Source organism: Lotus japonicus, chromosome 6 (genome assembly GCF_012489685.1).
Source record: "Lotus japonicus ecotype B-129 chromosome 6, LjGifu_v1.2".
Classification (NCBI taxonomy): domain Eukaryota; kingdom Viridiplantae; phylum Streptophyta; class Magnoliopsida; order Fabales; family Fabaceae; genus Lotus; species Lotus japonicus.
In genome coordinates, this window is record NC_080046.1 from 53,149,926 (window position 1) to 53,175,328 (window position 25,403).

General features: G+C 36.2%; 3 protein-coding genes across 3 annotated transcripts; 2 read left to right on the forward strand and 1 right to left on the reverse strand.

The window, feature by feature from the left end:
* Window positions 1-2,629: 2,629 nt before the first annotated feature.
* LOC130721962 (growth-regulating factor 5-like) lies at window positions 2,630-5,350 on the forward strand. The gene is made up of 4 exons (XM_057572548.1): window positions 2,630-3,136; window positions 3,591-4,071; window positions 4,336-4,766; window positions 4,888-5,350. The coding sequence occupies exons 1-4, from the start codon at window positions 2,953-2,955 to the stop codon at window positions 4,896-4,898; spliced, it is 1,107 nt and encodes a 368-aa protein (XP_057428531.1). The 5' UTR covers window positions 2,630-2,952; the 3' UTR covers window positions 4,899-5,350.
* A 944-nt stretch (window positions 5,351-6,294) lies between these two features.
* On the reverse strand, window positions 6,295-18,427 carry LOC130721961 (protein CTR9 homolog). The gene is made up of 24 exons (XM_057572547.1): window positions 18,048-18,427; window positions 17,884-17,950; window positions 17,396-17,590; window positions 17,140-17,240; window positions 16,269-16,322; window positions 15,171-15,287; window positions 15,009-15,072; window positions 14,680-14,894; window positions 13,722-13,806; window positions 13,216-13,316; window positions 12,931-13,023; window positions 12,193-12,261; window positions 11,972-12,064; window positions 11,609-11,872; window positions 11,066-11,146; window positions 10,824-10,982; window positions 10,516-10,611; window positions 9,685-9,786; window positions 9,492-9,599; window positions 9,165-9,389; window positions 8,619-8,885; window positions 8,447-8,518; window positions 7,584-7,889; window positions 6,295-6,737 (listed from the first exon to the last, which is right to left on the reverse strand). The coding sequence occupies exons 1-24, from the start codon at window positions 18,186-18,188 to the stop codon at window positions 6,564-6,566; spliced, it is 3,249 nt and encodes a 1,082-aa protein (XP_057428530.1). The 5' UTR covers window positions 18,189-18,427; the 3' UTR covers window positions 6,295-6,563.
* A 5,603-nt stretch (window positions 18,428-24,030) lies between these two features.
* LOC130726762 (uncharacterized) lies at window positions 24,031-24,959 on the forward strand. Its single transcript, XM_057578068.1, has 2 exons — window positions 24,031-24,613; window positions 24,708-24,959. The coding sequence occupies exons 1-2, from the start codon at window positions 24,446-24,448 to the stop codon at window positions 24,918-24,920; spliced, it is 381 nt and encodes a 126-aa protein (XP_057434051.1). The 5' UTR covers window positions 24,031-24,445; the 3' UTR covers window positions 24,921-24,959.
* The last annotated feature ends 444 nt before the right edge of the window (window positions 24,960-25,403 follow it).

The following is a 25,403-nucleotide window of genomic DNA, read 5'->3' on the forward strand; positions in this document are numbered from 1 at the left end:
GCGCTGTTTGAAAACATGAGGGGTAGAAACATCGACAAAAATAGAGTAAGGACAGAATTTGCACAAACTTAAAACATCAGGGCCAAAAGTGTTTTTTAACCTATATTAAATGAAGTGGTATCCTTTAATTACAGTCAAATTTTCCCTTCTATAGTATGAAAATTTAAAATCCTAAATATAATTCATATATGAACTTGGGCCTTATATAAAGACGACTCAAGTACTTAGCTAAATAATGATATATTGCTCGCCAATAGGGTCGAGCCACACACCCAAAGGGAAGGCTCCTAAGCTACTTGGAATGACGGCTTGCCATCTGACGCCTCGCCACGTAGAAGGATAACTCGCCGTATAGAAAGTCTCTGGACAGACCAAACATCACTAGCCTCTTTGTTTAGACCATTCAAGAGGGCTCTTAAATGAAGATCACCCGGACACTTAGACACCAACTGGGGGAGCATTCAGCTGGGCAGCCTTTGGTCAGTCCAGTTCAATATGTGCATGTTTCAATACATGATAAATTTTCATGTTCGAATAAGAAGATTTATATATATATTGTTTAGCAATTGTGACACTATGGACGCATGCCTCTCATTGCAATCTTTGTTCAGGTTGTAGTGCTCTGCTATTGCTGAGAAAGTGACCATCATGTAATTAAAGGAACTTAGCTTAGACCAGATGAGCCAATGAGTTTTCATGTGCTCTCTGCAATTCATTCTTTTAATTAATTTATCATGATGCTGGAACGAAAGCTATACATCGTTCTGCCATTTGCTTATTGCTTTAGTGGAAAGGAAAAAGATGGTTAAGCATGTGACGACTGTTTCATTTTAAATATGGATCTGGAGAAAATGTGGTATTTAAACTGAGATCAAGTTCTATACAATTTCTCACTGTGAAGTTGAATATATTAATTTTGACTTAACTTATTCATAATGTGTTTTGATTCACAATTAAATCTTACTTACGGAATCAATTTTCTCTCCTCATAAAACCTATTCCTCTCACGGTAAAAATCTACAAGTTTCTAAATACGCATTTATAATATATATGTTCGCATCAACTTTTCTTTAATATTACAAGATTTTCAAAAATGCACTGAATATAACTGCATAAACTATACCTCTCTTCCCTGAAAAAACAAAAGGAGTTAAGAATAAATTGGCCATGAATCTGTTATAGATATAAGAGGGCAAAAGTGAAAATGATTGCAAGTTTGGAATCACCTTTAAACCTCAAAATCACATTAATTTATAATGGAGCTTATTAATCGGATATGGAGTGTATGTCCAACGCACATTCAAACATTCTATACACCATTTGTGAATTGTAGGGTTTAAGAGAAAAGAGAAAATATGATGAGTAGAGAAAAAGATGTAAGAAAATAATAGATTGTATAGGTGGTTTTGCATGATAGAAAGAGAAGAAAATGAGAGAGTTTTTGTCATGTTCAAAAGCAAATTTGTCCAATTAAATATCAAATAAAAATTTCCTAATGGAAAAAATCGACAAAAAAGCAAGTGTTTCGCTCATTTCTCATCAATTTGGAGAGAATGCAAAAAGGTTATGAGACCCACCTGCTCACCTCTCTCTCTCTCCTACAACCGAACAAGGTTGTTTCCTCCCTCTCTTCTCTAATGCTTTGTTTGTTAGGAGAGAGTTGGAGAAGAGAGAAGGAGACAAGAGAGAGTTAGGGGAGAGGGGTGAAGTCACCCTCGTTTGGTTTGAGATAAGTGAGGGAAGAGGGAACAAAATGAGTGAAGGAAGAGAGAGATATGTTGTAACTCTTCTTTCTCTATTTTTAGCGTTATGTATCAATTAAAGTATTAGTGTATGCATGATTAGTTCTTTATTGCTGAACTCGGAATCAATTTTCATATACTAAAATCAATTTTAGATGATAGTGTAAATATTGGAATCATTTTGTAGGATTGAATTTCCCTAAATCAATTTCTCTACAAATTAGAGTATTTTAAGTATTAAATAATGTTAATCCAAACACAAATTAAAGTTGCACATTTAAAATTCACCTTAGACCTCTAAATCAAGTCCATCCATAAGCTATATGATAAAGTTTTCCACAAACGTGTGTTATAGTGTGTCCAATACACAGCCAAACATGCCTTAAACCATTTAGAACAAGAGCATCATCTATATCCATATATAGATTTCCATAAATAAAAATATAATAAATTTAAGTGATGAGAGAATGTAAGAGAGTGGCACAAAAATTAATTCCCTGAGTGCAATCCCATCAATAAGTGCAAACTTAGTAAGAAAAGTGGAAAAGTTAAAAAAGTTACAAAAAAGTAAAAAATTACAGCAGGGAACCCAACAAGGGACTGAGGCAGTCAGGCCTGCACCTGCATCTCTCATTTTCTACGTTTCCCAAATGGAAAAAGGTCAAAGTGTAAGTGGGGAGGTTCTGACTCTTCTGAGGTAAATAAAGCAGCACAAAAAAGTAAAAGAGTTTATATATCACAGTAAAAGCTTTAACCGTACAATCTTCTCAGAAATAGCCTTTGCCTTCAAATAGTTTCATTATTTCACATACAAATAATAACTATTTCCTCTTTTGTTTTTTTCTTCCTCTCACTCCCCCTTTAGTTTATAGATTTCTGTAGATATGTCAGAGACAAGAGCTGCCAGAGGGACAGGTTAGCTGCAGAAGCAGTAACAACAGCAGAAAGAGAGAGAGAAAGTGCATCAACAAGCATGCAGCTAGCTATGTAATCAGAACCATTAGTTTTATTCATGTACTGCAGATTCTGTAACCCAATGGTTCCTGAATTAAATATACCTACTCTACCTCCTCCTCCCAACTTCTTTTGTATTAATATACTCTAATACAATAACCCCACTCACTCTCTGCTCATTCATAATCTCTGTGTCTTCTGTTTCACTGCATCTGAAATAGCTAGCTTCTGTTCTGTTTTCACTTGCTGCTTGATAATGAATGGAAGGAACAGGTTCCCTTTTACTCCGTCACAGTGGCAAGAGCTTGAACATCAAGCTCTTATCTACAAGTACATGGCTTCTGGTAACTCCATCCCACCTGATCTTCTCTTCACTATTAGAAGAAGCTACTTGGATTCTCCTTTGCCTTCAAGGCTTATGCCTAACCAATCACAACACTGTAAGTCCTTTTTCTCTCCCTCTCTTACTCAGTTACTCTGGAAAAATGTTTTGTTTACACTTAGAAATTTACCTCCACCTTTTGAAGTAAGGAATAGAAGAGGGAAATGAGAGATATGATAGATGATAAGATAAGAATATAAAAGAGAAAAGTTTGAATGAATCAAAACCTTACTATGTGTCACTGTGTGGAATTTGGATTCTCTATAGTTAAATAATTCCTAAATTCATGTAGTCATAGTCATAGAATCCAATCCATTCCATTAAGATTGAAAGGTTCAAACCTTAAAGTTAATATGTGACGACCGATTTTGATGAAATATATAAGCCGACCTATCTCAACCGACCTATCTTGATTAAACAGTGCAGATTTCTTAACTTTGTGAATGTAGAATTGCCCTGACTGCTATGCAAGTTCTCTTTGACTAAAAGAATTTGGGTGTGACTGTTTGCAGTTGGATGGAACTACCTGCAAATGGGGTTAGGAAGAAAAATAGACCCAGAGCCAGGTAGGTGCAGAAGAACAGATGGAAAGAAATGGAGATGCTCAAAAGATGCATACCCAGATTCCAAGTACTGTGAGAGGCACATGCACAGAGGAAAAAACCGTTCAAGAAAGCCTGTGGAAGTTTTGAAAACATCAACAACAACAAATGCAACACCAGTAGCATTCTCATCAATCACAAGAAATAGCCCAGCACTAACCCCAACTAATAATTCTCTTTCACCACTTTCATCTTCTTGTGTGTCCTCTGAGACAAACCATCACCAATCTCAACATTCTGGCTTCTATGGTTCTCATCTTCAGCACTCGTTTCTCTATGATCACCCTTCATCAAGGCCTTCTGGTATTGGTTTCTCATTTGAAGACAACAATAGCAGTGCTTCTTTGTTTCAGGACACTGGCTCTTATTCTCAGACTAATGACAACTGCAGGTTTTTCTGAAAACCAAGCTTGTTCATAGTGTTTTGAAATTTGAAGTACTTTATGTGATTTTTTTAATAAACCACCGGGTATCCGATCACCCTTCGGATGACGTGTGACTATTTCGGATTTGAAATTTAGTTATAGTTAAGACTTTTCATCCTTTCTCAGGCGTATTGTGCGGGGATCACACACTCTGCCTGAGTTGTCAATTGAGTAACCACTAGTGTGTTAGTTTCTGTGATTGATTCTCTGTAGTTTTTTGTTTTGTTTAGGTATGTTTATGGACAGAAAGAGGAGGTGGATGAACATGCTTTCTTCACTGAGCCTTCTGGTGTTATGAAAAGCTTCTCTGCTTCCTCTATGGATGATCCTTGGCAACTCACACCACTTACTATGAGCTCCTCATCATCTTCTTCAACATCAAAACAGAGGAGTTGCTCTGGTTTGTCTAGTGATTACTCTTACTTGCAACTTCAGAGCCTCAGTGAGCACTCAAAACAGCAACAGCAAGATCAGGGTTGCTACCTGTTAGGAGGTGAAATCATGAAAATGGGAAAAGAAGAGCCTCAGAGAACAGTTCACCGCTTCTTTGATGAGTTGCCCCACAAAAGCAGAGAAGGGTCATGGCTTGATTTGGATGATAAATCTTCCACTACCCAGCTATCAATTTCCATTCCAACCTTCAACTCCAGAACTCACCATGGTAATTGCAATGAACACCTAAAGAAACCACCACCTATTCATGTCAATTTCTTTGATTGTTCTGTTTTTTTCTTGAGCATCATGCCTTGTCATTTTTCTATAACATTCATATTGTTTTGCAGATGGGACTTGAGCTTAGATTTCAATCATGTGGGTGTACCTGAGTCAAATGTCAACTATATGTCTACAAGGTCAAAGTGGGGTTCAGATGCTGATGACAATGTTTAGTGTGTTGTACTTGTATGCTAATGTTTTCTTTGTTAAGTTCTACCTTCCAAACATGGTATCAAATCTGTATAATGTTTGGCCTAACAATGCTGGCACATCGTTTTTTCTTTTTCTTCTGTTTTATTTATGTTTGTATAACTTTTCTGCTTAATAGCATGATGTTAGCAACTGTAATATTGGGTGCATAATTGCCCCAGGATTTGCTAGTTTGTCACTTCTTAGCATCCAAATTAAGTGCATTGGCTAGGACCCTCTTTGTAAAGTTAAACCAAAGGGAAACTAGTTGATTTGCTTAATAAGGAGAAACACCCTTGCCCTTATGGAAACAATGATTGCACAAATTTTATTTTTCACCAATATTTTTTCGTTACATGAATTCATATTATCTGAATCGACTACTATAAATGATCACCGCAATATGTTGCATCACCGGCATATCCCTTCGATTATTTAATAATGTCAGTAGTAGCAATGTGGCTCACTCCCCTATATGGGCACCATCAAAATGATTGATACGTGGCAATTGTAGAAGAAAAATGTTTCCGTATGGGAAATATTGGTACACATGTCACTTTTCTAGGGTGACATAGGTGCAATATTTTTAATAATCTCCCCCCATTCAATGAAAATATGTACATGAGAATGAGATAGAGAAGATAATCTTAACTATATAGTGTGCGTGAAATAATCTTGACTATTCGTCTGGTTGCATGGTTATCATCATTCATCAAAGTTTCCTGAAGGAGCTTGTATGATTGTATAATATGCTAATGCTAATGCTAATTATAGACACGCTTGAGCATGTAGCTTTGCCCCTTCTTTGTTTCCTTTGCTACCTTGTGCTTTTGAACAGAGTTTATATTGATTTGAAGATTATATACTCTTTTTTTTAGTTACAAGAGGAAGACAGATTATATACTCTAATCTTACGTTAGTGGGTCGAGCAGGTTATATAAAAATGAGAAGACTTTATAATAATTCCCTCATTCATTTCTTTGGCTCAATGTGTGCAACGTGCAAATCTGATCAGCAAACTTATTAAAATGAGAGAAAAGTGAAAACGATACACACGCACTCTGACGAGCATGTGTTTTCTTTCATAAAAGATGCCTTGGCAGGTTTTAGTAAGTGCTTATATTAGTTTCCTTTTTTAAAATAATTACTTTGTTTTTTTAGAGAACTTTCATTGGAATTTGTCACTTCTCATTATTTAAGTCCCAAACGATATACTCGGAAGAATTTAGCACAACAGCAACAGATAAATAGCTAAAAAAACTAAAACACATATACATATAAGAGAATTGTAAAGAGAAACTAACTAGCATGTTAGTAAATTGAAGCCTGAAGGGGCTCTACGAGTTGTTTTACATTTTACATTAAAATCAAGTCTTTCTTTCCTTTTTTTTCCGTAAATAATTATATTAAAAAAAATCAGCTTTTCTAAACAAAGCCTTCTCAAGTGTATATATACATCACAAAACCAAGGTGGGGATAATGTTAATCCTGGAAGAAATAATCTGATTGAAATACATTTCTAACCTGTGAGGTACAAAATTCAATATTGTTTCTCCTAATCACTGGCATCATCTCCATTTGTCTTATCCTCATCCCGGATTTCTCCATCACTCAACTGCATATCAACAGAATTTTCTCTTACAGGACTTGATTGCCGCTGTAGTGGTTCATCATCATCAGATTCTGATAAGGCTTGCCTCCGCCGGGCTATGTTTGAGGAAGGTGCAGCCTTGAACAAGAAGAATAAGTAGGGAATTATTTCATCCAGACAAACGATGACCAATAAAATTGCAGTTTCAATGATTGCTGAATAAATAACAAATTGAAATATCGAAAGTAACCAATATGAAAAAGAAATAAAAACTTGTGAAAGAAAGATGAATAGTGATCAATCTTTTCTCAGCTTAAAAACAGCAACAAAATGTCAAGTCAAGTAGTCAACATAATGGCAAGTCAGCAGTATCCTGTGTGACACCTTGCTTATATGATTCCTGCTTCTTTTTTTACTTATGTCCTGATCTCAGAATAAATTGGTTTGACTATCTACCAACTCACATGTAATACATACATAGACACTACTACAGGCAACAAATAAATGTCATCAGAATTTGGAAATTGGAATAAGCCAAACTCTACTCCGATAACTAGTTCTTAAGGTGCGGATTGTCCAAGATGTTGTAAGTTCTAATTTGACTATGTCTCTAGCCGATATGAGATCTCAACACACCCTAGACATCTAAAGCATGTTATAAGACTAATTATTTATTTTTTTACATAAGAGAAACTACAGGGTCAGATTAATTTTTGGATAGCGGTGGATGGCCAAATATCATATCTAAGATAGGCTTTGATACCATCTTGCAGTTTTGATTGCGTCTAACTCTACCCTAAAAGCTAACTCATGAGGTGAAGATTCCCCGAACTGTCTTTGATCATATCTCTAGTTGATGTGGGTTCTCAACCGTTCTACTACCAATTAGTCGATTGTCAGATGGCAAAAACAAAGTCCAAACAGAGAATAGTATAGTTAACAAAGTTTTCAAAAAGTCTTGGTTCCAAATAAACAATAAAATACCGTCTCTTCCTCTGCATCAGAATCTTCAAGTCCAGCTGCTGCAAGAAGACCATGAGCATTTTCCTCAACATCATCATTCATCTGAGTTTGGGGCTCCTCTCTGTAGTTTACATCAGCATCTTCATCCTCCATTTCCTGTTCATCCATCATATCAGCTTCGGGTTCCTCTGTGTCATAGCGTGACTTTGAGTGCTTATCCTTCTTTCTCCTCTTCCCACCTTTTCTTTTCTTCTTCTCACCAGTCCCACCCTCTTCGTCATCTGACCTTTCCCTTCGTTTAGAATGTGTGCTGCTCTTCCATTGCTCCTACAAATGCAAAAGCTTAGAGTTTTGATAGTACACTATTTTTTATTGTTTGTGGGAAAAAACAAAGGACATGGGACAATATTCCATCTCAGCTACCATGAAGTCATTAAAACGTTCACAAAGAGGTCAACTTTTCATATACATCCATTTCAATAGCAACTTTGTAAGAAGAAATACATCTATAAGCATGACACTGTAAAAACATGTGAATGTACTTTTACTAAACAAGAGCAGAACTAAATAACCACAAGCCTTAAGTGAACCTTCAAAAATAAAAAATCCATACAACAGTCGGCAAATTTAGTTTCCTGTATTCTTGTAACTAGTGTTCAACAACCTTCCGGATTCCTTATTTTTTAGAAAAAAAATAATTTCCTTTTCCACAATTAGGCACTTTTCATCTAAAGAAATATATTTAATGTGCACAAAAAAAGTGAAAAGTTCTTAACGAAGGTTAGTTGTCGAGCACACACCAAGGGCAAAGCCAAAACAGCATATTTAGCTCTAATGTAGCTTTCTTCTATTTGAAAGTTAAAAGATTGCCTAAAAGTTCTTACCTTAACACGCCTGAAATGTTCCTCTTGTTGTTGCACACGCTTTAGTTCATCCTCTTGCTTTCTCCTTTCCATCTATTTAAAATTGAGATTAAAGGAAAGTGAGTCATAAGAAAACAGTTACATCTCAACCAAGGAGCACTTAGTAGGCATTGAGCAATTACGAACAGCGCACCTGGAATTTTCTTTGCTCTTCAGCCTTTCGCCGGGCATCCTCAGCCAATGCAACTTGACGAGCAAGTTCCTGTCTCTGTCGTACTTGCTGCTCCTCACGCTCAGCTGCTTCAAGATGAACTTTTGCAGCGGAAAGTAAGTGGTTGCAATATCCAACATGAGTGTCAATTTTCTTCTCATCAAATCCATGAATATGTAGGTTGGAAGCAGCAGACAACTGACTAAATATACGAACAGCATTTTGCAGCTCTGCAACAGTTGCTCTCACCTAACATTGAGAAACCATATACCAGTTAGAAAGTAATGCATAAAACTAGATCCTGCTCGAGATCAGTCCTTCTCAAATCGATTTTTTACCACCAATTTTCACCGGTTCTGAGATTAGCTAGTTTAAAATGGACTCGACACCTAACTCAAACTGTCCAATGTGGTTCAATTTATTCATATATGGTGAAAATAGACATCTCCACAAATGATACTTCAATTGATAAGCATCTTTGATCAAATATCTCGATTAGTAAGAAATATTCAAAGATAAAGAAAAAACCTCATCTGCAGTCCTCTTTTCCTTTTGTAAAGTTGATGCTGAAAACTTCTGCATTGCAACCCCTGCATCAAACCTTAATGTGTAGTTCGAGGGTGCCAAATGGATGGCTCTGAGCAGTGTTTTAATACAATCTTGCCACTGTTCAGCTTCATAATGGGTACGAGCTAAATATAGAAGTATTTGTGAATCTGTATTATAATAAAACTTCCGCAAGCAATTCTGATACTGCATTAGAAAGGTCATCAGCAAATAATTTCTGTTAGGAACTTAAAGGGCGTAAGGGATACCGGATACTCTAAGATACAAGTAAAAATAGGATAAGCTCACCATTTTGACAGCCAAAGCAAAATTCCCTTGAGCAAAATAAACATGCGCCAGATTTATCCAAACATCAGGCATCTGGACAAAAACACTACCACTGGCAGCTTCTTGAACCTACCAAAAGTTAATAAAATGAAAACTCCACTAGATGAAAGTTTATTCCCTGTATATTCCAAACATAAGCAGTTATGACAGAAACCTGTGTAAAGATATCCTTTGAAACATCAAAATGGCCTTTTTCTGCTAAAACTACCCCAGCACCATTGGCAGCATATAGATTAGCAGAATGCTGAATCAGAACCTACAAATGTTGGAAAATAAAATGGCCACATATCAATTCATATGATTCCATTGTTAGGACAGTGTTTAAATTATACAAGTAAAAAATAGGAAAAGTATAAAATATACAACATTTTAGGAAAAAGGCAATTAAAGCATAAGTGTTAAATGAAGATAATGAATAATTCCAGTGTGTACTGTACTGTGTGCTAATATATTATGTCTTGCTCAGGTAGATGAAAAACACATACCCACGAAAAACAAAAATATTTTTTTTTCTTTTTAATTTGATTTTGGTCCAGCAAAATCTGTCCTTAAAATCACGCAGCTAGTTGGAGATATAGGAATGGTTTATTTCTCTAAACACCCCCCCCCCCCCAAAACAAATGTTAGAACCCTTTGGCTTAAACATAGACGACGCACGAGCCTGCTTTACCTCTATGCTGAAAGTTAGTTTTAAATTTAATTACGAAGAATGGAGGCAGCAAAGGTTAAACTCCAGACTACTTGTTCAAAGAAGATCTTATATCAAGGACCAATTTCCCTAGGAGATTAAGTTGTTAGGTAGAGGCCTAATAATGGCTTTATATCTAACAGATTCTATTTCTATGCATACCAAATGGCTGAAATGCGACGATCAAAGAATTTCTATAGCCAAATCTATAGGACCCCGGACCAAAAATCTTATATGTAACCACATGCAAAAAATAGCTGATTCATTTTCATTAGACAGTAAGAAAGATAAACATACTCTTGTATAAAGTTCCTTGGCCTTTTCTAAATGAGTAGCTTCTAGCTTTGGATTTCTCTTTTCATTGCGAACTGCTGCAAAGTAGTTCCAGTTTCCCTATTCATTTTAGAACCAATGTATCAAACAAATTATCATAGTAAAACAAAGATGAGGACATAATTTCCATGAAACTACAGCTGAGATGAAGTAGAATAGCCACAGCCCACATGTACTTCCTATTGATATTCTAACAATTGCTGCAGGGACAGGATTAGAAGGATTTATAATACACAAATAATAGTGAAATGTGCACTGAAGAGTTGACATACCAGAGAAAGGGTAGCATATGAGTCCTTCCCATCAGCCGCATCACTAGCTGCCCGGAGAGTATCTTTTGCCTTCACCCAATCATCATTTTTCAACTCCAATTCACCAAGCAAAGATAATGCATTTGGACACTTGTCATTCACTTTCAAGGCATCATTAACCTACAGAAAGGAGCATCCAATTTTAAATTTTATGATTTATAAGTGAGAAAGGAAAGCAAGAGTTCATAAGGATAATATGTAACCAGTTCAATGCTTAACAGAATGTTGTTCCGAGCTTTTGCAATTGCAGCTAGCCTCAGATACGCATCAACATAGTCTGGGTACTGGAGATAAATAAATGAATAAATAAGCCAGTTATAAATCATATACTATGTACTAAACTAAAGACATCATGAGAGAGTTTAAGGGTCATGATAGAAGAACTTCATTATATGTTCACGCTTAAAATAAGGTAACTTTTTGAAGATTACAGTGGTAATAATAACAGAAATAGTCTATAATAAAATAATTGGAAAGTTAGAATATATCATAACTAAGACTGTGGAAGACAGACTTGGTTAACCTCCACACAAGTCTATCTGGTGCCTATTATTCTCAAACACAGACATACTGTTCAGAATTCCCAATTTCCTTGTATACTTTGATAGTTTGATGTCATTCCTTGTATAAATTTATATTAGATTGGGAAATTGTGGATACTTGCTGATAGTTGATTTATGCCAGAGTAATCAAAAGGATGAGATCTCATTTCTCAAGCAATTCACAAACCAATTCTCAAGTCATACCTTGAACAAGATTAGGCGATATAATATGCTTGCAGTTCCAGAATCATTTAACTGCTCAAGTAATCTAGCCAGGTTAAAGAGTACTGTGACTTTATCCCATGGTACTTCCACACGGTGACCATTGCTTTCAAGGTCATGAAATAATTGCATGTCCTTGAATTGTAGAGTAGAAGTAGCAGCATCAATGGAAGACTTATCTTCCTTGTTAATAAAAGAAAGCCAAATTCCATCACCTAGAGCCTCCTTAAAAGTTTGTAGCGCAAGCTGATAAATAGAAGAACAAATCAGAGATTAAATGTGGCAAGTGTGCTGGGGAAGGAACCATAACATGAGAAATGCTGCACTTAAAATAGCAGTACAGACCTCAAATTCTCCCCTTTCAAACTGAAGGACGCCAACATTGTTGAGTAATTCAATTGGTACTTCTTGACCTCCCTTCTTAAAGAGAGTGCGAGCCTGTAAACATTTGCAAAACGTGATTATGACAGATTCTGGAACTTAAATGAAGTGTTTTCTTAAATTTTGTAAGGATAATTTTTGCAAACCACAAAAGAACAGCTGATGGTAAGCTCTTAGCCCCTTACAGTTTTGAACGCATCCAATGCAGCTCCTGTGTCAGATTGAATTAACAATTCTCCCAGTTCAAGAAATGCCTGTAATGCAGAGGGGACGTGTTACATTTACAATCATACATATGATTTCATTTATAGCTTAAGCTTCCAATATAGTGGGTTCATGACATTCTCTTTTAGTAGTTTTCTTGTAGGGGATAGCTTATCCTCTTATCTTTGTATTTTTTTTTCTTATTTTTTATTAAAAAAAATAGATGCAAGAAGTTTGGAAGAAAATTGTGAATGGCTAATTGTTCCTATGGAGTGGCTAATTGTTTATCAAGGGTATTTTTGTGCATTGAGGATGGGCATCTGAATAAATTTTGGATGCTCCTTATAATATTTTGAACCTTTTATGTTCCTAAAGATTAAATGTTTCTTTTTAGCTGTTCTAGAGATTTACTATCCCAAATATTAAATATAAATTGTAAATCCAACAAAAAAAATATATCTACTCTCCTATTTATAAAGAAAAATAATATATCAAACGTCAATCCCCATTAACTCAAATAGAGGCTTAAACAGCAACTTGGAAACTAATAACATTTTTATGTAGAACAAGGCAGAATTCCATAAGTGATCAAACAAGTGTAGGAAGATATGGTATGGTACAGCACCAGGGAGTAGGGACACTAGCAGTAATTAAAAACAAGTCTTTGTAAAGATAGTTGTTCAACAAAATATAGGAAAATAAATGCCAGCAGCTTTCACCTGGGCATCACGGGGATCAATTTTGGTAGCTTTCCTAATAAAGTCTTGTCCCTTGTCAGTCTGACCAAGCTGAACATATATGTGCCCAAGCGCCTACAAGAAAAGATACTGTATCAACACAAATTAGGGTGTAAGGGAGAAATGGCATTTAGTGCCATCGATAACAGAATGATAATCCAGTTCCTTGAGATTTTTTCCAATCTTGCACCTTACATTACATAACATTAGAAGAGAAATGATATAGAAAAGGTGAAAGATCAAAATCCTTTCAATTTATGCACTCACTTTTAATGTCTCGCAATTATCTGGGTACACCTCTAAAACCTTTTCAAAGTTAGCAAGTGCACTTTTAAAATCTCCCAACTTTATTTGCACTTGTCCCAAACCTGGAAATGACATTGGAAATTAAAACAATGAATTAGGTGACTGATTCTAATGACCACACGAAAATGTAATTGAGATACTATTAATAGAAAGTGTCATTGAGTGCACAAGTCATAGCAACTCATAACAATCATGATACTTTTTCATATTACTGAAACGCAGCAACAGACCAAGTCAAATCCTAATGCTAAAACGTGAATGGATATTGTAAGAACACATTAAAAACAATTGCCATTAGTATGCCAATATAGGAGGGCCACAAAATCAAGGCATATCTCCTAACCACAGTAGCAATAAAAATGTGTGAAGACATAGTTTCATTGCTAATAAAATAATAAACCTTTTGCAGGCATGCTACAAAGTTGCAGAAACAGTAAAAAATATTTCAAAGCTGTGTAGCAACTGACCATAATAGGGAAACACAAATTCGTGGGGCTTGTTGATTTCCTTGACAGATGCCATGTAATACACCCCAGCTTTTTCATAATCTCCCTATGGAGAGGAGAAAAATTAGTGCCATCCGCAATACTAAAGCTTGAAGGTAGGAACTAGTAACTACAACCACAAATAACAATAATCTAAATAGTGACTTATGAATATTTTCATAATCATCCTTAAAACACTAGGGAAGTCGGGTATTGTTAAAAACTAGCAAGAAAAAAAAACTGGTTCGTCAAAAAAAGTTATGGGTATAAAAAGAAATATGTTAAAGTCAAGAAAAGCAAATAAATCCAAAAAATTTAAGAACTCCATCAGAAATAGGGATATAGGGATAAACAATAGAAATAAGAACCAATTTGACAAACATATTGGATAATATCTGGCTACAGGGGAAATTAACATTGCATACATAATGCTGATTTCTGATGCATCTATTATAAAAGTCACATAAAAACATGGGCATATAAGTGAGAAAAGTTAGCATATAAGATTCTGAATACTAACTAACATGAAGAAAGAGATTGTTTTAGCGAACATTTCTTACTTCTAATTCTTATCCTTCATGAAAGCAAGAGCTCTAAAACAAACATTTCTAGCTTTAATATTAGGCATGAAGACCAACAATTGCATATCTTCCATTCGTTTTACCTGGTTATTTCTTTAGGATGAGTGAATGATCAAACCACAGATTAATGTGTTAAGGGTGAAATTTACAGATGTATTGAGTGAATAATCAAGTACGGATCAATTGTATTACTAGTGAAATTTACAGATGCACATAGCAGACTAGAGCATCATTTCATCTTGGAACTCAAACATCATCCCCCTCCAACCTCTGGCAGAGCTAACCAACCATATATACACAGTCAATCTCAAAAGAGTGTTTTCAATGGTAAAAACAAAATGTAAAGAAAAAAGTCTAACCTTGCTATGGTAAGAGCGTGCTAAGTTGTAATAAGAGTGAGACTTTGTTGGACCATGATTAGTAACAGCGAGTGCAGTTTCTGTCAGTTGCTCAACTAAAAAATGTTGACCAGTGAAGAAAAAATGATTTGCAAGGTAATTCAGAGCCATCGCACAGTACGGGTAAATATCAAATGCCCTCTGCATTTTTACCATTCCTTTCCTAATTCCATCAGCTGAAAGATATCATACAGTATTAGTCCAGTAAATGAGAAGCTAACATCACTTAATGGATGATTAATTAATACATATGAGGTGATAAGAACACAATAAAGGAAGAAAAGGTGAACCTTCATTTGTGCGCAAGTCCATTATTGCAAGTGCAACAAGAGCCTCAACATATTCTGGATCTAACTGGGAAGAATAAAATCATGAATGAAGCATATAGACATCAGCACAAGAAACATAACTTAATGGTACTTGAAGTACTAGCCATTAAGAGATTCACTTGCCTGCAAAACACGCTCAAAAGCCTGCCGAGCCTTTTCAAATTGACCTAATTTGTAGCGACATAGACCTATGCCAAGTCTGACAGCTGCAGGGCAACTGGGATATACTAGCAATGCCCTCTTTAGGTTGGCAAATCAAAAGAAAAAAAACTGGCATTATATTGTGTTCATAGCACAGAAGAGCATCATGATTCAAGTAGTGTGCCAGACATGATGAAGACATTAAGCTTCGGTGTGCTTTATAAACACTCAAATGTTTTATAAAAAAAAATACGTTCACATAGCTTAAAGAAACCCATCATCAAAATAAAACATCTGCCCGTTGAACTTCATATCCTTCATCTAATTGATTGAGAGTTCCCTCATTCTTTAACAAGACAATAACCACAAAACTCATCCCCAGTCCACTTGAGTTATGGCATGCGTGACATTTAAGTTATGTGCTCCAGTAAAAGTTTCACAAAATAAGTCCTAATAAAGTTAATGAGTAGTACTGTTAGAAATAATATAAATAGGGTAATTAGGGATTGATTAGGTGTTGTATACTTGCAGTGCTCGTCTAGTGGCCAAACGAGATACACAGGATTTTTTCTTGGATAATGGTGACATTTTCTCTCCTGTGGCGAAAATGGCATCTTTTGATTACTCTTATGCATGGCTGTTTTTCGTCATTGGCCTTTGTATCAACTTGATATCAAGAATGCTTTCCATCATGGTGATCTCATGGAAGAAGTTCATATGGAGCAACATCCTGGAGTTGTTGCTGAGGGACTAGTATGTCATCTCCCATGGGTTGATTAGGTGTTGTATAGTATTGTAATTACAGTTACTGTAAATCCTTGTATTTATGAGTCTTCATATTGTGCAATTGAGACACAGGGATTCATTCTAAATCTCTCCTGTTTCTCTCTCTCTCTCTTACAAGTACAGTATTGATCTAGTTTCAAAGCATTGGCATTTGATTTTCATCTTATTTCTCAATGTCAATACATATATGTTAATGTACATCGATGAAGTATTATACTGATAAATGTGCACACATATAAACTGTTAACCTTACATAACTTTCTCAACAGTAAAGAACAGTGCTATATTACTAACCTTGTACAACTCGAGTGAATCAGAATATCGTCCACGGTTGAACTCAACACATGCCTGTAGATATTCAGTAAAGATATTATAAGACATGCAGTGCATATATGTAGTAACTAAGTGACCCCCCTCAAACAGGTTCCAGATCTTAGTGTATATATTCAGAAAAACAAACAGATACACAGTAGATGGAAACATGCAATTTTCAAATTTTGAGCAAAAACATAGTACATTTGAATTGTGAGCAAGTAGCAACCAACTAATATAGATAATTACATAATTGTGTTTAGACTTTAGAGTACTTTAACAAGAATGGTAGAGTGCATTCAGAAAAACCAGCACAATTGACCCTCAAATGAGGGTTACTAGGGAAATTACCAGATAGAATTATTATAATGATTTCCACTTTATTCATGAGTAAATATTTTTACACTTTCTACCAAGATGCCTTTATTTGTACTTTTACTGACAACAATTGATACATGATGAAGAGACAGAAGAGTTTCCAATGGAACAGTCATTAACAGGAAAAAATATTTCCCTCAAGAAGAGCGAAGAGCAAATATCCAAAGGAGGAGGAGGAAAAGAAAGAAAAGGACAGAGAAGCTACAAGAAATTCAAGAGTGCATAGCCCTAACAATAAATATAATCCATTGCCGATCAACCATATGCATATATAAAATCTTAACATGTAGTCAAAGTTGAGTTTGTTCAATACTTCAATCACTGTACTTTTCTATCAAACACAAACTAACTGTAAGCAGAGAACAAACTTGTATAACTATTTCACAACTCTAAAAACTAGGACTAGGAGTGTTGAAATCGTAAACGCTACAATCTTGCATGACAATGCACAGACCTAATATGTCTATTATTATACCTGGCCTAAAAGAGCAGGAACATTATCACGGTCTCCTTCTAACACAATCTTAAATGCAGCAGATGCCTGTTCAATTTCACCCTTTGCTAGCAAAAGCTGACCTGTAAGCAGTAACTACGTATTAATTTTGTAAAGTATACGCAATGCATGTCATATTCTTTCTAACAGGAATCATGATTCTCATAGTGAAATTCCCGCTCACAATCTCGCTCCTTCTAGACATACTCCACAAAAACACAAGCAAAACTAGACTCACCTTTCCCAACCCACGTGGAGGGCTCGTGCATGTCGATCCTCGATGCTTTATTGTAATATTGTGTCGCCAAAATGAAGTGCTCCTCTTTTTCTCTTTGCTTTGTCTCTATTTTCCCAAGGTAACTATAGTATGCCCCAAGGGCATTTAAGATAGCAATCCTTTCATATCTAACATCCGCATAATAGTCATCGATTTCTGCAAAATCGGAGAAAAACAGTCAAACTTAGAAGAATTTATTACCCTAAATAGCTAATATCAAACAATAACAAACAGCGCCGCTATAGCGTAGCGGATTTTTGGCTAATCGTGACACCGCTATAGCGCGCTATTCGCGGCTAAATAGCAGCCGAAATAGCGGATTTTTGGGTCACCGCGATGGTCCGTGATTTGACAACACTGATAACAAAGACAAACAGGCTGATAGAACAATCCCATCAGTTCCACTTCCACAGCCAGTTCAAACAGTAAAATCTGAAAGACAAGTATACCTGGACTTGATCCTTCCTCCAAAATCTGGCGAAACTGATCAACTTTTCCCTGCTTGAAGTACTCTCTCTGCGAAGAAAACGTGCTCAAGCGAGTAAAACTGTGTATCAAATTCGAATCAACAAAGTTCAAACAAATCACCAACTACATTGAGAAGTGAACGAACCGCGATTATGAGCCAGAGGTCGAGAGGGGCTTGCTCGGCCTTGAGGATGTCGAGAATGTCGGAGGCGTCTCTAGGAAGGTGATCGAGAGCAACCCTAACCTCCTCCTCGGAATTCTGCACCGGTATGTACACCGACGCCATTAACGGGAACGGAAGTAGCTACGACGGAGTGCGGCGGAACCCTAACTATGTTATGGTAGTTCTGAGGTTGACGACGGAGGAGTAAGCAACACTTAGCTTGTGAAACTGAACAGTGACCCGTTTGGATCCCAAAATTGTATCAGAAGTAGATTCAATCTAATAAAAGCGCAGGAACCAAATTAGATATTGAAAAGTGATTAAAATCGAATCGAGAGTTGGATAAACTCAACTTAAAGATATTCTTCTTATTAAACGCGGGCAGTTATTTTTTAACCTTATATCCGCTATTAGGGCTCGTTTGTTTGTTAGAAGAAAAGATACGATACGACTCTCGTAATTTGATGTTTGTTGCTTTTAAGGATAATGTAATTTTGTTCTTTATCTTATCTTTATATGTTATATGAAAATTTTATTTTGAGGGAGAGTTGCATTATTATTATTTTTTCTTGAATTTCAACTGTGTGATTCCATTCAAGTAGCAGGAGAGCCTGCAAGCTTTACATTCTCAAACAGTAAAAGAGAAGTCCCTGGGGGATCTTCTTCTAGCCAAAAGGTTTCCTAGGTACTAAAAGGTTTCCTGGGTACTAAAAGCTAAATGGGCTAAGAAATCAGCAACCCTATTACAAGATCTTCTTACATTGGAAACAGAGAGAAAGTTAAAAACAGAGGAGATGCTTCTGCATTCTCTAATTACATCATCAGTGTATGAGATTCCTACATCATTGCCATTCCATTTATGGATAGCCACAAGGCAATCGCTTTCCAGCAAAATGTTGTCAAAGTGGAGTCTTCCAGCCCATTCTAATGCTTTCATGATACCAATCGCTTCAGCCATAGTAGGGTCCTCTACCGCATAGCTCCTCCACACCGCTGCAGCTAGGGTGTTTCCATTAGCATCCCTGATAATAGCTTCATGGCCAGCACCTAAGCTCGTACGAATTGAGGAGTCCACGTTAAGCTTTGCCTGACCTTGGGGAGGGAAAGACCAATTGGGGTTGTCCACTTCCAGTCGAAGGTTTTCACCATCTGAGTCCTGTCTTATGCATATTGTTGTTGCCTTTGCCAAAGTTCTCTCAAAATTTCACATTTGTCCATCATATAGCCAGGCCAAATTACCCAAATCAAGTTAAAGATATCATCAATATTATCTACATTTGGATGCTCAAGAACAAGTTCCAGCTAGCCTAAGAATTTCTCCGAGGTCTCCTCATTGATGTGGATGTTGAGGTGAGATGCAAACCATTTTGTCCTTATGTTGTTGCAAGTGAGTAGAGCGTGAGCGAGTTGTCTTTTCCTCGACTTCTCCACAACAAGGGCAGTTTGTGCCAATCTCTATCCCCCTTCTCTTCAAGTTCATTCTTACTGGTAGTACTCATTTATAGGCTCTCCACACAAGTTTCTTGCATCTTGGAAGAGTTGCATTATTAAAACTTATCTATGACAACAATTTTTCTATTTTTTAAATAACTAGCCCTAAATTAAACGGTGTTCAAACTTGTAATGCTATTTTATTAGAATGGTGCAAAACAAAATTGTAAAATACATTTAATATATTAAAAATAACATTCATGAATAGAAATAATTAATTAGAAAAAATAAAAATAAATAAGTAAAATGATAATAACATTTTCCTTCAAAAACATTTTTCAGTGTTTAGCCAATTTTTGACACATAATATTGACTGAGGAAGTTATAAATGTAAATTTTAACAAAGGTTACATGCTCATAATTTGAATGGGCATTTTGAAAGTCCACTAGATAGCTCATATAATATTAAGCTTTTACACTTTGTTTGGTAAAGAATAGAGAGTAAAGAAGAGAGAAGATGAGTAGATAGGAAAATGTGAGAAATAGAGTAGATTTGGTAGGTTGTTTTGGTATGATTGAAAAATAAAAGAAATAAAAGAAAAAGAATGACGTGACTTTTGTTTTCCTTCGTTTGGTTGAAAAGAGAGTGGAAAGAGATAAGATTGATTTTTATATATAAAATAATATTAATATCTTAAATCCAAAATAAGATAAATTAAGTTTAAATATATTTTATATAAATTTATAAGTACATAACTTATTTTAATTTGTTTTACTTTTAATACATTTTTTATATTTTTACTTATTTATTAACACTATAATTTGTAGAGAAAAAAAAAGTAATGAAGAAGTGTGTTGGTGGTTTTCTTCTTAAACCGAAGATACCATGAAAAGTTGGTATCAGCCCCTTTTTGAACTTTCTCTCTGCAGTTAATGTCACTTAACAAGAGAAGATCAGCTACCTCATCACTAACTCCCTCCCTTTTGACTCTCTCTATTCAATCTCTTTTCAAACAAACATATTGTAAAGCAAAACTCTAGCAAGTAGAAAGAAGACTCTTCATTAGCCTCTAGCTCTACACTGAAAGGAGGCATCCTTCCTCCATGATGCTTTTTTTGGTTTAGGAGGTAAGTGATAAGAGAGAAAAAGAAAATTGAGTAGAGAGAAAAATATCATGAATATAGTAGATTTTATAGGTTGTTTAGTATATATGATAGAAGATAAGAAAGAAAATTACTTTATGTATCAAATTAAATACATGTTTGCCCCAAAGTTAATAAATTATATGTTACCACCTAGGGTTGTCCAACGGGCGGGTTCGAGCCCAAAAACCGGTTTTGGTCAGGTGAAAAAACACCAAACCACCAAGTTGCCACCGTCCGCCGCTAGGTGACAGGTTGCTCAAAAACCATAAAAAAAGAAGATGAGATGATAAGGAAGAAACCCATATCTGGAGAAGTTGCATTTCAGATACGAAGAAGAGATGATAAGTGGTGGTGGCTTCAGCTTGTTTCGTTAAGGAAAAGATAGAAAAGTGGCAGTGGTGGCTTCGGTTTGTTCGTCGACGACAAGTGAGGAGAAATGGTGGCGATGGTGGATCGTGATCTGTCGAGAAGTCGTGGCAGTGGAGGACTGTGATATGTCGAGGAGAAATGGTGGGCCGATGATGTGGGGCGGCGACTAGGGTGGTGGGTGCGGTTGAAGGCTAAGGTTAGAGGATAGTGAGAGTATATATATATTGCTCTTGGGCTAGAGTTGGATTGAACTTGGGCTAGTTTTTTTTCTTTCTAAGACCTTATTCGGTCGATTCGATCGGACTCGTCCGGTCTGAACAAAAAAAACTGGATTCATTTACCCGAGTGAACCGCGATTGAAACCAACTCAACCGGTTCAGCATAAAAATCCCAATTTTGACGAGTTCCGGTTGGACCATATTTTTTTTACAGCCTGCCACTCTCCGTTGACCTCCAATTTATGGACTTCGGTAGAGTCCAAATAAGAGCCAGTAATTTAGTAGTTCCATAAAAAAGAATGGTTTACTAGTAGTTTCCAACCATGCCTAGTTATGGTGTCCATGTTGACTTAGGCCTTAGAACATTAAAAAGTAAAAACCATCTATTGGTATTTTTTCAGTATAGGTTGTGGTAAAATTCAGAATGGGAATCCAAAATTTGGGAGGAGTTTCTCTAGTGTTGTGAGTTTAATTTCCTGCTCCCGCTTGTGATGTATGGATGGGTTCATTGGGTTGGGTGACTTCGCCAACTTAACTTTTTCTCTCTCGCGTATTCGGCCTCGCTTGAGGTAGAGGAAAGCTAAAAAATTAACTTTTATTCAGTCCAATTATATTTGATGAATTAATTATGTGAAACATGTATGATTATGTGAACATCAATGTTTAAGCACACATTTTGATAATTTAGGTATTTATTTTCAAATAATTAAGTTACTTGTTTTGTGAGGTGCAAGGGTTTGTCCTTATTTGCAACATATTATTTGTTACAAATGAGTAAGCTTGGCAAAAAAAAATCCATCTATAAATAAGTAAAATTGTCACTAAATATCGGGGTCAAACAAGTTATTTGTGTTGGAAAATAACCCTGACACATCTTGTGATGAAAAGTAATTCATCGAACAAATGGAAATTTCTAATTCTCACAAGGAAGGAATTAAATCTTTCTTACTTTGAGAGGCTCAATTATACGACGACATTATGACTTTCAGTAGATTAATTAAGAACATTCCCTCGAAAGAGAAAAATTAGAAAAATAGAAGGGTACTAAGTACTACTTTTCTATATCCTCCGGAAAAAGGTTGGGTGAAGTTGTTGATGGTTCAGTGTCAGATGATTTCTTGGCAAGCTGCGGCGGAGCAGTTTTAGGACTTGGCTCTCGGGTTTCTGCATGAATTTAGGGAGGCTTGGCAATGCAAATGTGTTCTTGACATAACTTATGACAATGTCAGCAACTATGGATTTGATTATTGATCTTAATATTCCCCTAGTGATCATTGAAAGTGACTCACTTGAGGTAAACCGGGTTACCCTCTCTTGTCTGAATGAGTCTCATCCCTATGCCGATGTGGTGATGCCTATTCTTCAAAAGAGCACAGGTCATGGTTGTGTTAGGTTTACCCATAGCCTTAGGGAGTAAAACTCGTGGCCGGTTATTTGGCCCCTGCGTGGCATCAGGGACGGATTTAGGTGTATAGGTATGAGGGCAAGTGCCTTCACTTAAATTTGGAAAAAACATTAGAAAAAAAGTTGAGTAGTAAAAGTATGTGGTTTTTTATGACTTCTTTGATAAAAAAATGCTCTCACTTATTTCCACACATTTCTAAATGCCCTCACTTGAGTAGTAAAAAATGTGGTTTTTGATGGTCCCTTTGGTAAAAAGTGTCATCACTTGTGCCTCTTTTAGTAAAAAATGTTCTCACTTCTAATAGTATATTTTTTTTTTACAAATTTATATGTATATATTGCCCCCACTGCATCAAATTTTTGAATCCGTCACTGCGTGGCATATAGCTTTCCCTTTGATTTTCATCCCTATGAGTGGTTGTCTTAGGTTGCTTAGCTCGGAGATGCATCCTCTTCGTCTGTTTTAGCTCCTGGTTAATTAACTTTATTTCGTTCTCATGTGTCTTAGGAAACTCAATCTATCCCATTGCACATGTTACAATATTATTAGAAAACTTAAAATTATAGTAATAATTTTGTTCAATGTTGAGTGGTTTATACAGTATTTACCATAGACAATTAGGCATATTGATCGGCATGTACTGCGTTGGACTGATATTTTATTTCTCACTCGTGAGTCACTTACTCCCTTGTCTCCATATGGTTATGCGTGTGGTCGTGGGTTTATTCATCGTACCTACTCCCATCATCATGGGACGCTACCATTGAAATTAATTTCATGCATGGTTGTACTACGTTGGTTGAGATTTCGTCTTGTTATCTATCAGATATTCAGATGGTTGAAATTTCAAACACATTCACATAAGCTGGAAAAAAAAGACAGTTTTTCAGAATAAAACCCGTGAACTAGTATATAATGGCCGGGTTTGGAATATTCTCTAGCAAATTGATCACCGTAGAAAGATCCCAACCATTATGTTTGAAAAATATTAAAAAAAAGTTCAATTTGAAGACTAAAATTCTCTTCGCAGAACATGTCATTGGAGAGGATTCATGCTATATATATGTAGGTTGAATTGTAATTTTAATTCCTGTTTTAATGTAGTAATTGCGCAAAATAGGTTTTCAATGTTTAAAATGAACACTTTGGGTCTCAAATCTTTATGGCGTTAGTGATTTTAATCTTTCTGTGAGTAGGTTGTCCAAAAAGTGGTGGATGTGGTGATGTCGCCTTCATTAAATGATCTAGCACCCAACACAAAAATCCACATAAATAAATTTTTTATAAATAAAATATAGGCTTAAATGTATTTGGTGCCCCTGATGTTTCATGGGAGTGCAAATGATACCCCTCTTCTAATTTTGTCAACGTTTGTACCCTCCATGAAACAAAACAGTGTAGCGTTTGCCCTTCTGTCAGTTCAACGTTAGTTTACTAACGGAGGGGCTGACGTGGAATTTTATTTTGCTTTTCCTATTTGCCACGTGGATTTTAATTACTGAATAACAAAAAAAAAAGAAAAAAGAGGGGCACGTGCTAATCACGTGCCTGTTAACCCTAAATCCCCAATTTGGGGATAAATCCCCAAATTAGAAACACAGAGGGAAAGGGACCTCAACAAATCGCGAAAGGGAAAGGGAAAGACGAAGAAGAGGAGCGACGAAGAACACGAGCACGAGAGCTCAACAAATCGCGAAAGGGAAAGGGAAAGACGAAGAAGAGGAGCGACGAAGAACACGAGCACGAGAGCTCAACAAATCGCGAAAGGGAAAGGGAGAAGGCTAAGGGCTCGAGACGAAGAAGAGGCATACATGGGTGGGGAAAGCCATTTCTCTGGAGGGAGCTCTGTTTCCAGTGGCTACGGTCGAAGGAGGAACGTTGTTTTGTGCAAGTGTGGAGAAGTTGCCCCGGTTGTGACTACTTGGACGAACGAGAACGGAAATATTGGTAGGCGGTTCTATGGATGTGGCAGGTTTAAGGTAATGTTTTGGATTAATTGTTTAAGGTTGATTAATTGTTGTGAATTTGGTTTTGCTTGAACTGAAATTGTTGGGAAAATTTATTTATTCTCAGGAACAGAACAGGAGGCACTGTGATTTCTTCCAGTGGTATGATGAGTTGGAGGGTAACCCGCGTGACAAGAAAATAATTGCAGGCTTGTTGCGTAGAGTAGATGAGATGAAGAAGAACCAAGCAATGTTGATCAAGTGTTGTGTGCTGGGATGGTCTGTAGCTGTGTTCCTGTTGATTGTATGTGCAATTCTAATGGTGAAAATGATGAAGTAGAATTAGGGTGAGAGGATGATGTAGTAGAAGTAGGAGAGGTTGTGGGGTTTATTTGTACTGTGTGTGCCTTTAGTGCATATGTATGGAACTTGAAATTGATAAATGAATTTGAGTAATTTGTCCTCAAATTTTTGTTGTTTGAAATGATGTCTGCAAACACAATGTTCTATCTAGGCTATCTACTATTTTCAGTTGTCATATGGAAATTCAAAATGGCTAATATAATCATAGATTCCAAATTCAATGGATAATGTCATACAAAACCAAACATGGATAACATCCCTTGCAAATTACAATAGATAAAGTCATACATTAACCAAAGGCTTAACTAAGTTCATTACATAACCAGAAAACACTAAGACTAAAGTTCCACACAAAATGGCACCAACACTAAAAACAGCATAATCAAGGCTCATAATCAACTAGTGCTCTCTTGAGTTCCAACTACAACTCTTGGTCTCTTTCTTCTTCTTGTGGTTGCAC